The 15,047-nt window shown below is 41.3% G+C and overlaps 1 protein-coding gene across 1 annotated transcript in view; it reads right to left on the bottom strand.

Moving 5' to 3' along the window:
- Positions 1–7,347, bottom strand: part of LOC126252318 (protein gooseberry-neuro-like) — a 173,578-nt gene extending 166,231 nt beyond the window's left edge. Inside the window, exon 1 of the mRNA XM_049953203.1 lies at positions 7,197–7,347. Within this exon, the coding sequence (XP_049809160.1) occupies positions 7,197–7,254 (58 nt within the window). The 5' untranslated portion in view covers positions 7,255–7,347. The remainder of the gene's footprint in view (positions 1–7,196) is intronic.
- Positions 7,348–15,047: the final 7,700 nt, after the last annotated feature.

The raw sequence follows: 15,047 nt of genomic DNA, 5'->3' as shown, positions 1-15,047 counted from the left end.
GCTTTAGTCGTACGACAGAGACGTCTTCGGAAAAATAATAGCTGAGCTAAGCCTCTGATAGATGCAGCATGGTAAACGTTTTGAACATAGCATCTAGGAAGCATACGTGACTTTTCAGTAGCTAGAGACCGTCCCGCGTCACACTACAAACGAGATATCGCCTGAAACGCATTGAGCAGTATACATGTAGTGCTGTTTGGGCTTTATAAGGTTATTTCACAATGGACATCACGGAACGGAACGAAATGTCAAACGTTCGACACTGCGTTTCATATGGGAGTATTCATTCAGACCGTCAATGGAGCTGGGTGTCACCGTCAAGGATTCTCAGGAAGAAAGTTCTGGAGTAGACGTTCGCAAATACTTGAAGTTTACCTATTCTCACTAGGACTCCTCACTTTATTGCAATGACTTACTTTTTGTGTCAGCCTAATCTTTATTTTACTTGTTTCATTTTCGGGACACGCTGTGAATGCTGAAAGAGCTCCTGACAAATCAACCACAAATTTCTAACAACAAAAAAAAAAATCAAATATAAGAAGGCAAAAATTGATTGAAGTTTTAAAATACCCGAATAAATAAAGTCTTCAGTGCGACTGAATAAGAACATAGAGAGATAAAAAGGCTTTCTGATGAAAATAGTTTTAGCAGTGAAAAAGTCAGCTCTATTGAGGAATAAAAATACAGATGCTTGTCGTTAATTGGCAAATAGACATCATGTTTTTCCTCCTACGCATTTTTTGAGGGGCTTGAGTGAATATTTTTGTCGAGAAAATAAATGTCGATATTTTAAAATGGGTATTATTCCTTCAATTGTACATGCCCAGTTATTCGAGGGCGTTAGCGTACTACTTCCGGGATTGGGGGAGAAAGGTCTGGGTCGGATCGGACCAGCCTCTTGAATTAACGAACCTCCAGCTTGGATGTGACTTTTAGACTGTTTTTCACATCGAAGTACGTGAATACCGGGCTGGTACACACGTCTAGCGACAGATAGATGCTACGCCAACATTCATAAAACATCCTCACACTCAAACATGAGATGTACTCCAGACGTAGGCAGATGGGGTACATAGATTCTGTCCCAGTGGGAGTCGTGACGTGAGGAACGCCATACGGCCACCAACTATCACTAACACTGCCAAAACCCGTACAACGGCGCGAAGAACCCCTAGAAAAATGGGGTAAAGCAAAGTGAAAGAAGATTATTCGTACTTCCCTCCAGTTTGAACAAACTTGCTGTATGATCTACGTCAGAAACATGAATTTTGCTTTGGTCAAAAGTTACTACACTGCTAGTTCCTTGACGTTGTTACTAGGTTAATTTTTTGTTACGCGACTGTCCTCCATTACGATATCGCTACTTTCACCGTACTGTACGCTGGTGAAAGAGGTGACATTACGTTGACTTCCCGTCTAGTGTGAACATACGACCATTTGACGGTACTTTTTCGTTACGTGACGGGCCATTGCCATTCAGTGTGAACGAGAGCATTTCAAAGGACTGATCACCTATTGAGCAGTCTGGACGCAGGGTATGCTGTCCAGAAGTCGGCGTAGACAGCCTTTCAGCGAACGTGCGGGAACGAATGAGAATTACTCCTTGTGTAAACGATAGGCACACGTGAGCAAACGACGGTCGCTAGTGCCTGGTGCGCAATCGCTTCTGTTTGTTCTTGTTCTGCTGCTTCTCTGACTTTTGACAAACCATCAAAGGAAATTCGCGTCCTCTCCACTTCGGCGCTGGTGGTACAGAAAGCCCTCGTCTGCTGTCTCGTCTACTTTTGTTGTTGACATGAGATGCGTTAGGAATGGAGTGGTCCGAAGAGAATGTAGTGTTGCTGATGGAAGAATATAGACAATACTTGCTTCTGGTATCAAAGATATTCACAGGACACATGATGGAAAAGAATATGACAACTAGAAAATTGTCGAGGCACTAGAAGATACAACAGGGAACGTGAGAAAGACAATAACGGTGAACGGAATGAATAAGCGTAAACTCTGTAATTCTTTTTATTAAAAAGGAAACGCGCAGTTAATTATTTGTTGAGAGTAGACAAGTGCGCTATGTATTAACGCATGCTGATTAAAATTAAAATATACCAAAGAACTGATCATTCTCGTTACGTTCATGGTATCTGTAATTACATGGCTGATTTAGCACTGTTACATTATAGATCTCTGATGATAAATAAAACTTTTTTATCCGAGATGACGTTATCTGCCCTCTAACAAACTAAGACCTGTTTCGTTAAGTTATCTATGTAATAGGTAGTATGTACATAAATCATATTTTTTGACCTTAACTTCCTTACATGTAGCTATTTAAATAAAATCCTTGAAGTGCTTCGCCCTTGTCACTGCAAAAATTAGAAACTTTCTGATATAAAGTGGCCACTGAAATGCGAAATAGTCGCTAACATAAACGCCTCTGGTTGTCAAAAGCCAGAAAGTAAATTATATCCTTTTTCCTGGTTATGTTGCCCGTCGGTAATTAGTGTTCTGCTTTTAAATTTCCATCTCAATTGCAATGAGGTGCCAAGATTTTGGACTGATGCTAAGGAAAGCAGCAGCGGAAATTCAATGTTAAGTGCACTTCCTCCACGCATTTCACGTTCACGTACAAATTCAAACATCTGAATTTTTTCCTTTCCCACGCCACTGTGCCTACTTCGTCAAAAACAGTGCACGCGCCATGCAAAATAATCCTTCTTGAATATCAAACGTATATATTGCAGCTCTAACCATATACTGTTGTGCCATATGTGCCGATTATTAGCGCCAAAAAGCAATAACGCAACAATCAAGGCTATGTTAGTTATTTCGTGCGCTCTTCCTTTTCCTGTACTGTAAACGCTTGTTTGCAGATACAGGCGAATTGTTTGCGAATGCGACTTCACGTATGTTCACTTCCATTCACTCCCTTGTAAAGGGGGCTTTACAAGTGTTTGCCTACATACTCGCTGATTTAAAAGCCGAGTAAACTACCCGCCAACGATTTAGACAACTGTTCACTCTGTCACGAATTACATTACAAGGACTTTAAGTGGGCCTCCGAGATTATTTCTTGTTAAATCGGAAGATGTTCGAATGATGTGACTTACAGTAAACCCCTGGTGCCACATATTCCTACTACTTTGTTGAAACTTTAGATGTCTGAACGAAGGTTGAATCAGTTCTAATTAACCTAAGGTTACTAAACCCTCGTAAAATTTATGACTGCAGTTGCGACCAATTCGCGGTTGCCGCTAATCCGGTATTGTGAGTACAGGGTGTAAAACAAGACATTTTGTACATCTTTTGTTTGTGACATACCACTGGAGACCTTACAATTGGAATTAACTAGAGAATGAACTATAAAATATGATATCCTTTGATCAAATTAGTAACATTTACGATGGTTTAGTAACAATGTAAAATTACTCCCCCTTGGTATTCTAGGGTTAATAAATGTAATGGCACTCTTGGATGGCATAAGCCAGCGTGTATTCGTGGTCCTATGGTTTAAATAACTTACACTGTAGTTCAGTGGGAAACTGTAATGGCACGAGGCATTTGCTACGCTCGGAAAGCACACCATGGATGGGGCGGTATACTGTATTTCAACAGGGATACGACTGCCGGCGCGTTAATGGTTTACGTACAGTTGGTGTTGAGAAACGCTGGAACGCGCCTCCTCACACTCATCCAAGCAGCAAATTAGGTGCTATGTTGCCCAAAGCCGAAAACAAGAGTCCGTGTCTACTAACTTCTTCGACCCCAGTCAAGGCCTACAGCGCGACTCTTCGTATCTCGAAGGATCCTACAACGAATCATTAAACTCAAAGAGGGATTCTTTGTTAGTTATTCGTACCGCCTCGTTTGATAACGTCGACCACGTTCACACTCGGGTTGTATTGTTTCTCTTAACCTGTCACGTATGAAGAGGAACACCGAAACGCATTAGATGTGGTACGGCGTTACTTCCTCCGACTATTGGACTGACTTACCCAGCCAGTTGTAGGCGGACTTATAATTTGGACTCCGATCAATGGTACAGTTTAGCTTTTTCACGATTGTCAGGGCCGATGGAAAAATCCTGAAATCTATCGGCGACTGACTCTTTTTTGAAAGCCGCGCCTTTGGATATGTTGTATTAACATTTAACCACTGATATCGACCCACACCCACGACAACAGCATTGTCAAAAACTTAAATCACGGTGCAAGTGTAACTGTAGACACTTACACGCTCCATCAACATCTGATACTGACAAAGGAACGTTTTCCTAGCGATTGGGCACGCTGCCACACCATCGCTGAGTACGGACATGTGTCAATATTTTTTCAGCTACGGATTACGTTTGGATGTTGCATCGCGTTTATAACTTGAATTAAAGGAAACGTAAAATATGGTACTGACGACACCATTCACGATCACCACAGAAGCGCACTGCTGCGTTCAGGAAGTTGGCGGCAAAGTCACACGTGTACGACACAAAAGTAAGGTGAATTTTAAGGAATTATCGTACACAGTTTTACAATATGTTCATGCAACCGCGCTCCGATACTCTTTTTTTAATGTAGGGCTAAAATGCACCGCAGAGAATAATTAGGAATTATGCTTACGCCTTGACATAATCTTTATAACTGACACCAAATACACAGGAGCGTAAACTTAACAAGAAAATTATACTGGAAAACCACATAGCTTTTGAAGTAGATGGAACATGAATGACTCTGCAACTGAATTTGATGGATATAAATAGAAAATATCAAGCAACACCACTGATTTATAAATCATTTGGAAACACAAAAGCGGTTAATGCACACACGCACAAAACAAGTAAAACCCCGATGGTGGTGGTATAAGATAGACAGAAGAAGAAGAAGAAACAGTGCATAACATTGTGGGGACTTGCAACAAGTTCACTGTATCTACCGACATGGCCCAACCGTGAGAAGGCGTAAGACTACACAGCGGAGAACGTTCTCTACGCTTAGGTAATGTAGCACCATTGACTATAACAGCGCTTACATGGTTTTGCGTTCATATTCCCAACATGTCTACAACAATTCATGGTCATACAGTGCTACTAAAGGTAGAGCGGTACATATACCGGTATACTTATAAGGAGTGCAATCGGTATTACACACTTAAGAGTATAGTAATCTACGGGTTCAGTCGCGTAAGCTAACGAAAAAAAGTCTCAGTTTCACAACAATGTATCTCAAACCATATTCAGTGGCAGGTAGGGAATACTGCGGTCTTAATTTAATGAGATCGTTCGCATGCACAATCTTACAGCGAATATCCCGTAGTGGTACCTGAAAATGTAAGAGAGTAGACCAAATCATTTGTCATTGGTTTCACATGATGATCTTCTCAAAGCTGTAAAGTTTCCGAATACATGACACGTTGTACTGTAACTCGCTAAGCACACATTCGCAGTGGTCGAACATTCCACGGATATAGCTGACAATGGCGACCAGTCTCATCACCGAAATAATGTGACCGTTGGACACTTTGAACCGGCAGTATACCCGTGGAATGTTAGATCAACAAATACGCCAGGACAAACTGAAGAATCACACACAGTCGCAGTATTCATCCGTAAGAGCGCCCCTTTCTCTTTGAACGGTAACCGAGTGCTGAGCGTCCAAACACTACATTGTTTGCGTTCGTGCTACGGCGGAAGAGCTCTTCACGAACGCACGGTTTTCAACAGGACCTGCTTCCAGTTTTAGAACATACGGTCAGTAGGCCTATCGAGCAGCTACAGTTATTCACAGATCTCTCGGAAGACGCGAACTGTGTTATAGTAATCGTAGCCACCTCCTCGTGCTACAACAGCCTTAGGAGAATACAGTGACCGTAAGCGAAATACATATATTACGTTTTTCAACTTGGGTTCACACAAACGGTGTCGTAACCAATTCAACGTGTTTTCTTTGTGACTACATAACATACTGAAAAGAGATGACCATAAAAAACTTTAAAATAAAAGAGTCCTGTGTTTTTCTAGAGTTTTTATTGTGGCAATAGACATTTCGCAATCACACCTTCATCATCACTTCTCTTGATTATAAGGACCTTCACTACGATGCCATTCCAGCAGAATGTGTATATGTGAACTTTGTTGATTTCTTTTGCATCTGACATCAAAATCAGGCAACTCCCACTTGTTCCACACACACAGCTTTCAAAGATGACTCTACAAGTTTGAAGAAAAAAAAAAAAACACATTTGTTGGTGACTGGCTTAAAAGTCGAAAGAGGTTATGCTACCTACCATCTACGTTATCTAACATCTGCGTGACCCGAGGTTGAAAACTTGATAGAACAATCGTTATGAAAAACTCGTCTGTCAGATACGTTGTGGTCGATAACTGTGCAACCTACACACAAAGATTATACCACTGCCGTCCAGAAATTCTCGTGTTTTCTGTCAGAACGTACACTTAGAAATTTGGACACAAATCCTTTGCTGTACAAGAATCTGTAGAGGATTTCATCCCTCAAATTTACTCAACATTTGCACTTTGAACCGGAAAAAAACTGTCTCATGTTCGAGAAGCATTTTCGCATTACATGTCTCACCTCCGGCAACAGATAGCGAAGATAGGTTAATTCTTTTACATTTTATTGGTGTTAAATTATTAACCCTAAGGACACCGCAATTTTTATGCTTCTGTTGATACACAGTGCAGTGTTCCCAGACGTGCGGGTGAACGAGTAAATCTCGTACCCGTATATCGGCCTTTCGGTAACTCAGGCGTAAACCAATAAAAGAGAAGGTAACGCGTGACATCGTACGCGACTTGACGAAACTGAAATACTTCTGCAAGGAAATCATTCTGTATGCAAGCTAATCATGGTAATAAATTAACGGACGCAAGACTTCAGTTACCAATATCTTGAGCGATTGCTTATACCCGTCGTGTTATACAGGTAACCAGGAAACACGGTGCGGCAATAACGGTTATGTGCAAGACTACCATTTCTCATGTGTTGCCCCAGTCTGTAGCATTTTGTCCTAAGGTCGAAGCCTGCCTCTAACCTGCAAACGTTAAGGATGCTCGAAGCAGAGGATCCGGTTGTTTTCGGCACACGTTACCCTTGCGCACAAATTCTTGAAGACACACATGGTCGAAAACACTGCCGTGTTGACGCAGAAATCGCCGACACTGCACGCACTCGGTCGCAGAGACTCACCTTGGAACGGGTAACCAGCGAAGCAGGGGCGCATCGTGCCGAAATTGGTAACAGTCATCTCACAGCCCGCCAACGTCGTCCGCGCTCCCGTGACACACACCGGCGACAGTTCGGCTGTTCCCAGGCCAGCACGCTCCAACGTCACGGCCGCACGGCGCGCTACTGACTGACTCCCGCGCGGGACGCCCACGCGTTTTCTACGGCGGGGAGTGGGGCGAGCCACCGTGGGGCCCCGCCGGCGCGCTCCGCGACTTCCGACCACGCCTACAGTCCCGCCAACACCCGACCAATTGCACTCTAGCTCCGCCCCACTTCCGGCGGCGGCCCAATCGCGGGATGTTTGGGCGTGGCGACCCCCACTCCCGGCCGAGTCTCGCGGTGGGGGAGTGGGAGTAACGCGCCAGCCGCTTCCTAATTGTGTGTTCCAAAACATCTGAAGAGCTACCGGCCGCAATTAGAGCAGCGAGCTCGTAATGACGGGGGCGCGCGATATGAGATGCGCCTATTTCCACGCTACTCCGGCAGCACAGGCCGCTATTACGCCAGCACAAAGGGGAACTACTCCACACCGACTGGTATTAAAAGCGTATTTGCATTTGATGTATGACGTTTCTTTTACGCTCAGAGAGCGTGTTGTGGAGTCAATGGCCGTATATTTTCTGATTCGTTGCGTCTTTAAATAGTGGTTTCATACGGAGCTACATAAAATTAGTGGATGAGCGGAAGAAAACTGTGAGAGTTCCGGTCATGTATATTTTGGGGCGCAGACGAACAAGTGGAATGAACTGTTGAACACCGTAGGTAGTCTTCAAGGCAAAAGTTTTTCCGTAAAGTCACCATCCCGATTAATCGGTGAAAATTCTTTCAGGGACGGCGAAATATGTGGTGAAATGTGGAAGACGAATCACACTGCGCGCAATATCTATTGTTGTTGCTTAATATTAGTAAGAGGACTACTTTGACTACCGGAAAGGAACGGACAATAGCTCACATACTGAAGCATGAAAAAACCATCCATTTGATAATGGAGGGAGGTGTCTGGGATAAAACTGTAGAGCCAGACGAAGGATTGTCTACAATAAACAGGTTCAAATGGATGTCTGTGGCAATAGTTACGCGGAGATGTAGAGGTTCGCGAAGGATAGACTAGCGTGGGGGCATTCGTCGGACTGAGGACAACAACAGGAACAACAACAATCGTAACAACCACAAGTTACTGTGTTTTTTGTAGCTGAAGTTCAACTACGAATTTCAATTGGTTCTAAGCACTATGGGACTTAAAATCTGAGGTGATCAGTTCCCTAGACTTAGAACTACTTAAACCTAACTAACATCACACACATCCATGCTCAAGGCGGGATTCGAACCTGCGACCGTAGCAGCAGCGCGGGACTGAAGCGCCTAGAACCGCTCGGCCACAGCGGTCGGCCTTTCAACTAAGATGTTCGTTTCTCCGTTAAAAGTTAATGGAAATAATTTTTTGTTTATTTCACCTGAATACGCAGTCGAACTAGTATCAATAACGGCCGCCTTTAGTCACAATCGAGTCCTGGGGGCTCATCTTCAGGTGCTGTGATGGACTACATCGATTATTTTGCCAGATGAAGGTTAATTCTCGTCCTAGTAAGATTACAATGGTATCTTACAAAGGGGGTAAATCGTAAATGTAAGTTTAAAAAACTAATACAAACCTGAAAATTACTTTATTTTTCGATTTCTATTAGTTTTGTGAACCTATACTCATGATATGCCGGCTTTGTAATGTTGTTGATGTGGTCTTCCGTGCAGAGACTGGTTTGATGCAGCTCTCCATGCTACTCTATCCTGTGCAAGTTTCATCATCTCCCAGTACCTACTGCAACCTACATCCTTCTGAATCTGTTTAGGATATTCTTCTCTTGGTCTCCCTCCAATACTAAATTGGTGATACCTTGATGCCCCAGAACATGACCAATCAACCGATCCCTTCTTATAGTCAAGTTGTGTCACAAATTTCTCTTCTCCCCAATTCTATTCAATACCTCCTCATTAGTTATGTGATCTACCCATCTAATCATCAGCATTCTTCTGTAGCACCACATTTCGAAAGCTTCTATTCTCTTCTTGTCCAAACTATTTATCATCCACTTTTCACTTCCATACGTGGCTACACTCCATACAAATACTTTCAGAAGCGACTTGCCGACACTTAAATCTATACTCGATGTTAACAAATTTCTCTTCTTCAGGAAAGCTTTCCTTGCCATTTCCAGTCTATATTTTTTATCCTCTCTACTTCGACCATCATCAGTTATTTTGCTCCCCAAATAGCAAAAGTCATTTACTACTTTAAGCGTCTCATTTCCTAATCTAATTCCCTCAGCATCATTTAATTCGACTACATTCCATTATTCTCGTTTTGCTTTTGTTGGTGTTCATCTTATATCCTCCTTTCAAGACACTGTCCATTCCGTTCAACTGCTCTTCCAGGTCCTTTGCTGTCTCTGACAGAATTACGTCATCGGCGAACCTCGAAGTTTTTATTTCTTCTCCATGGAATTTAATTCCTACTCCATAGTATACTATTGTATATATTGTATACACTATTGTATATGCTTCGTAATATACTATTGTAATCTTACCAGAAGCAGAATTCACGATGTTTCTGCTTTGTAGTATACCATTGTAATCTTACCAGGACCAGAATTAACCTAAATCTGTCAAAATAAGCGATGTAGTCTGTCAAAGTACCTGAAGATGATCCCCCAGGGCTCGAAATGCATCGTGCATAGAAATAAAACCACGATTGTGAGTGAAGACGGCTATTCTTTATTTTACGAAAGTAATACAGTCACAGAAGAAACACTGAAATGCATGCGCGCCGAGTACGTGGATGCGCCGGGGCTCGAGCACCCACACACACAATCTTGCGGATGCGTTGCACCCACAAAATTTTTAGTTTGGTAAAAACAAAATAAAATAAATATTTCTCACTTGCCTTTGTGTAATAGTAATAGTAATGAAATATTAAAATTTCTGACCTCCAAAACAAATCTGTTTGTTTCAGATGTCTTCTTGCAAAGGCAGCCAAGCAACACACTCCCCAGTTGCTTGCCTTTCTTGGGCCAAGTCAAAGGCACTGCCCGGAATAACAAAAAATGGTTCAAATGGCTCTGAGCACTATGGGACTTAACTTCTGAGGTCAACAGTCTCCTAGAACTTAGAACTAGTTAAACCTAACTAACCTAAGGACATCACACACATCCATGCGCGAGGCAGGATTCGAACCTGCGACCGTGGCAGTCCCGGAATACAGTTACACTGTACTGTGAATGGAATCCCGTCTTTTCGGCTTTCTTACATGTTTCGTTACAAGTGATACGCTACAATATGCCCACTCCATTCGTCAACAATTGTTAATTAAAATATCTGCTGGCCAATATTGTGCAATAATAAATAATCCAAGATACACGGAACATCAACAGTTATTTATTTTAACATAACAGCGTAACGATTTCAATGAAATTGTTTTCACATAGAATCTGGATTGTTAGTGTTTTGTTTGTTGATAGAATGGGCTTGAGGGGCATGGGAGCTTCAGCCATTGATGTACACCCACAGACATTTTGGAAAGTCGATACCCTTGTAGTGACAGAAACGGATAAAACCAAACTGTTATATTTATTTTTTCCTATGCTTCAGAAACTAAAAACATAGTTGACAGTATTAGTTACAGTTTCATAGAACTAGTTATTTCTTAAGAGAAAATGGCATTGGAAGAAAATTTATAACAATAACCGTGGGCGTCTGCAGATATTTTTCCAAAGGAGGAAAGATTCGAAACTTACTAGTTTTGATAATAACTGATTGATGAGTCCGAAAATGTGTCGTGCACTAAGAACAAAATTTGACAAGAAGCACACGAAACTGGTTGCATGTAAAAGTATTTTTAGATTGCTTTGGAGCCAAAGCGACAGGCATATTTCAAAAGCATATGCAAAGCCATCTCTTTATGTTATTAACATGAACGTGGATGCCACATGTCTGCTTCAATGATCTGATCCTCATTTGATTAACTTCAGGGTAGCCAAGAAGTTAAGGAATCAAAACTAGAAAATATTCACACTCCCATAACGTTAGTCTGGAACTGAGAATTAAAAACCTGAAACAGGAAAAAGAAGTCAGAATGACTGCGAAAATCATGTTGGAGATCAACAAGAATGTCACGTTACTACTACTGGAACAGAACACATTGTCCTCAAAATCACTTGTTAATTCTGTTTTGTCATCTGATTGATCATTAAATTACAAGACGCTATATCTGGTTTTATTTTTAGGTTTAATGAAAAATTTGGTAGGTGTAATGATGATTTACGATGGTTATGAGTTGTATCCCATCTGATTACGATTTCAAACTGTAAGTGCTCAACTAGTTGCTTATGTTGTCAGTTACGCTTACGATTTTCATTTGTGATGACGCACTGAGACTTATTTCCGTTTTCTGTTGTATGGAGACGCCAGAAGATGGCTATTAAAACCTTTAACCGGTTGTGCAAAAATTTCTGAGTAGTGTAGCTGCGTGCAATCATGGCTTTTCAACATTTCCTAAAAGCTGAAAATCACCGCATCCTTAAAATAACGCCCATTGTCATTGGATATTTGACATCCACTGCTCGATAACGGTATCCTCCAGATTTCTTCAACGCATGGAGGAAAGGACTATTGTACGGAACAGGAGAATACATTCGCCTCCACGCACTTTGTAAGTCTCGCAGTGTGTAAATGGAGACGTATAGCCCATTTTAAAAAAGTATTTCTACCGCCACTGGACTCCGAAGCATCTCGAAAACTACTCTAATAGCAGATCTAGACTCGTATATCATTATTTGCAGAGTATGAAACAGTGCTTTTATCAGAAAACGTTTTGGTTTTATTTTCTCACCGGTTTCGGTCCATACGATTATCATCAGATTCATCTGTCATTATAAACTAGTACACAAAAACATAAAAAAAAGCTTGTAACCAGGATAGCTTCTATCAAATTATGTAAAAACGTAATAAAACTATGATAAACACACACATGGCGTAAGGTCATCGTCAGCATGATGCATTTACAACAAAGAGTTGGAATGACAGACACGTGAGTGGTAAAATGAAAAAAATCGGTTTGAGATCACATATTGTTTTATATTCTACAAGTTTTATACATCAGATCTCTGTATCGTTCACTGAGGTTATGTCACATTGCACCGTATTTAATCAGGTTGGTAGCCTTCGAGCTGAAAGTGAGCTATGTTGAATCAAGTTCACTTACAGAGGAACTCTTTGTATTCTTTCCATCCACACTAGATGTGGTATATTTTATGTATTTTCACTTGGTTCACCACAATTTTAAACATTAGTCTTTCAAATCACCTAGATTCTGTACTTTCTCCTATTTGGCTAACAGAAAATTTATCCGATTTCTATTGTATGTGTAACACATCTTATCTTTATCCGACCTACAACTAACCGTGGTTTTGGGTCCGACCTCGTGTTCTGTCTGTTGAAACCCTACGTCGCTGATCATAGTGAGTCAATACTGTATCGTTAGCAGTTACTGTGCGACTTGAGATTCTATGACAGTTTTTGTGTCTTGCTCTCCTATACTTCCTTCCCCCCCGGCCCCAAGCACCCACCCACGAACACACACACCTTGCAAAAATTTCTGGGAACGCCCATGGAGCTACAGGTAGTATTATGTCCACTAAAGTACTAGTGTGTTCAAATCAGCCTTCGGTTACAGGAGAGGTTTATAGTACTAAAATACAGCGCGTATTTAAAGGTGATCCAAACAAATATCGTGCTCAAATATTATGTTTCAGCCCACAAGGACTGCAAAGATCAGAGCATTCTACAGCACTACGGAAATAAAGAGAACCAACGATGAAACGTAATATGAAACTGAAATAGGACAGTGACACATGTATTTAATTTATTCGCATTTATTTAAGGTGTCAATTTAAATGTCCTGCCAAATGTAGGTGGTACAAATAACTAGGGAATAAATTAACAGTGATACAGTATACCTAGAAATTTATGCTCTGGTTCAGCTTTAGGCAATAAGCTCTAAGAAAGAAATAATTGACACCGAGACAGTAGGTTGGCTTACAAAAGAACTGCACGGAGAACGTGGAAACAACCTCATCCAGACAGCCATCTGCAAACATCGAACGCTTGGTTGACCTGTTTACCTGCATCTATCTTTTGCCGCTGAATGCGCCTACACAAATTTATCTTTTTACGACACGTAGTTCAGGAAGCAGGACGTAATAAACACTAAGATGCGTCAAAAAATGCCGCATCATGCATTACATTTATTCTGTGCTACTAAGACATTGCTACTATAGAATCAATTTAAGTAAATGCCTGACAACTGACAGCCTTCTTAACAGGTTTCAACTACGAGGCGCAAACGGCTTAGGAGAAAACAGTAGCCGTCTATAGAGCTGTGAAGAGGCGTTACCATAGAGACGTTTACAAAATCGCGTTGTTGACACGCAGATCACCTGTGCCCAGCGTGCAGAAACTGTCCGGGATCATGTTTCTTAATCTGGATACTGTATTTATTAATTTGTATATTATGCTTTTTCCTTTGTACGACTATTTCATAATGTGAAAGGTGTTTTCACGAATAGATGGAAATGAAATTTTTTCGGTTCTTCACTACAGAAAAAGTTCATTTTCTGTTTTCGTTTCTAATAGAAAATTGGTAATATGAATACCCGGGCAATTCCAGCTTTGTCAGCTAATTGTTCTACAATTATGCTCATCCGATCTATCACCCTTTTTGTAAACAGGAGTGACCTCTTCTGTTTTCCATCACTGGGGTCTACTCACTCGACAAATGTGAGCTAGGAAAGAAGCTAATTTAGTGGCGTATACAATGTGTAAAATGCAGCTGAACTTCTTTCGGGTCCTGCTGTCTTTTCCCTTTACTAGTTTTAACTGTCTTTGGATATCGGGGTGCGCAATATCGCTTATATTTTCATTGTATTTAACTCACTGAGCCCATATTATTATAAAATGATTCTTGGAGAAATAATTACCGGTAATGAACTAGTGCAGATAATTCACCGGCAGTGAAAATTCAAATTGACAGAACACATTTATGGCTGCGAATATTTGTTTCACAGAAACTGTAATGCCGGCTGGCCTTGCAACTTGTGATTTATGTTGGCAGTGTCTTTTGCGATCACCTTTTCTGTTGATTGCTCTCGAAGCGATGACCGATGCTACATCATGTTAGTAAAAGGACTACTTATTATTTTTTACGGGAATACAGAAGTGAGCCACCAAAGAACCACAAAGAAGAGAGGAAACCTGCTGTTTAGTTTGTGCGTGGAAATGAAAGGAAAAAAATAACCTTTCGGCATCGTTTGATTGAGATTACACTATTGCACATTATATTTTTTCACTGAATGCCACTGCACAAATCGCTTCGATGTTATCAAGCAATTTGTGCAGTGGCATTCAGTGAAAATATATAATGTGCAATAGTGTGATGTCAATCAACAGCTCCGCCATTACACCAGTGATACAAGTGAAGTAGCAAGAAGATGTAACTGCTGTGATATACATAGTCAACAACAAAGAAGAAAACCAGCAGAAGACATCACTGACTTCGATTTCTAGATATACACTGCCCCCTCCTTCCCCCCAAATGCCACACCAGCAGCTACCGTAAAAAACAAAGTGTTCTAGATTGTTTGTTGTTGTTGTGGTAGTCAGTCCTGAGACTGGTTTGATGCAGCTCTCTATGCTACTCTATCCTGTGCAAGCTTCTTCATCTCCCAGTACCTACTGCAGCCTACATCCTTCTGAATCTGCTTA

The sequence above is a fragment of the Schistocerca nitens genome, chromosome 4, assembly GCF_023898315.1.
Source record: "Schistocerca nitens isolate TAMUIC-IGC-003100 chromosome 4, iqSchNite1.1, whole genome shotgun sequence".
NCBI lineage: Eukaryota > Metazoa > Arthropoda > Insecta > Orthoptera > Acrididae > Schistocerca > Schistocerca nitens.
Note: the sequence above shows the minus strand (reverse complement) of the source record. Positions and strands in the feature narration are given on the sequence as shown.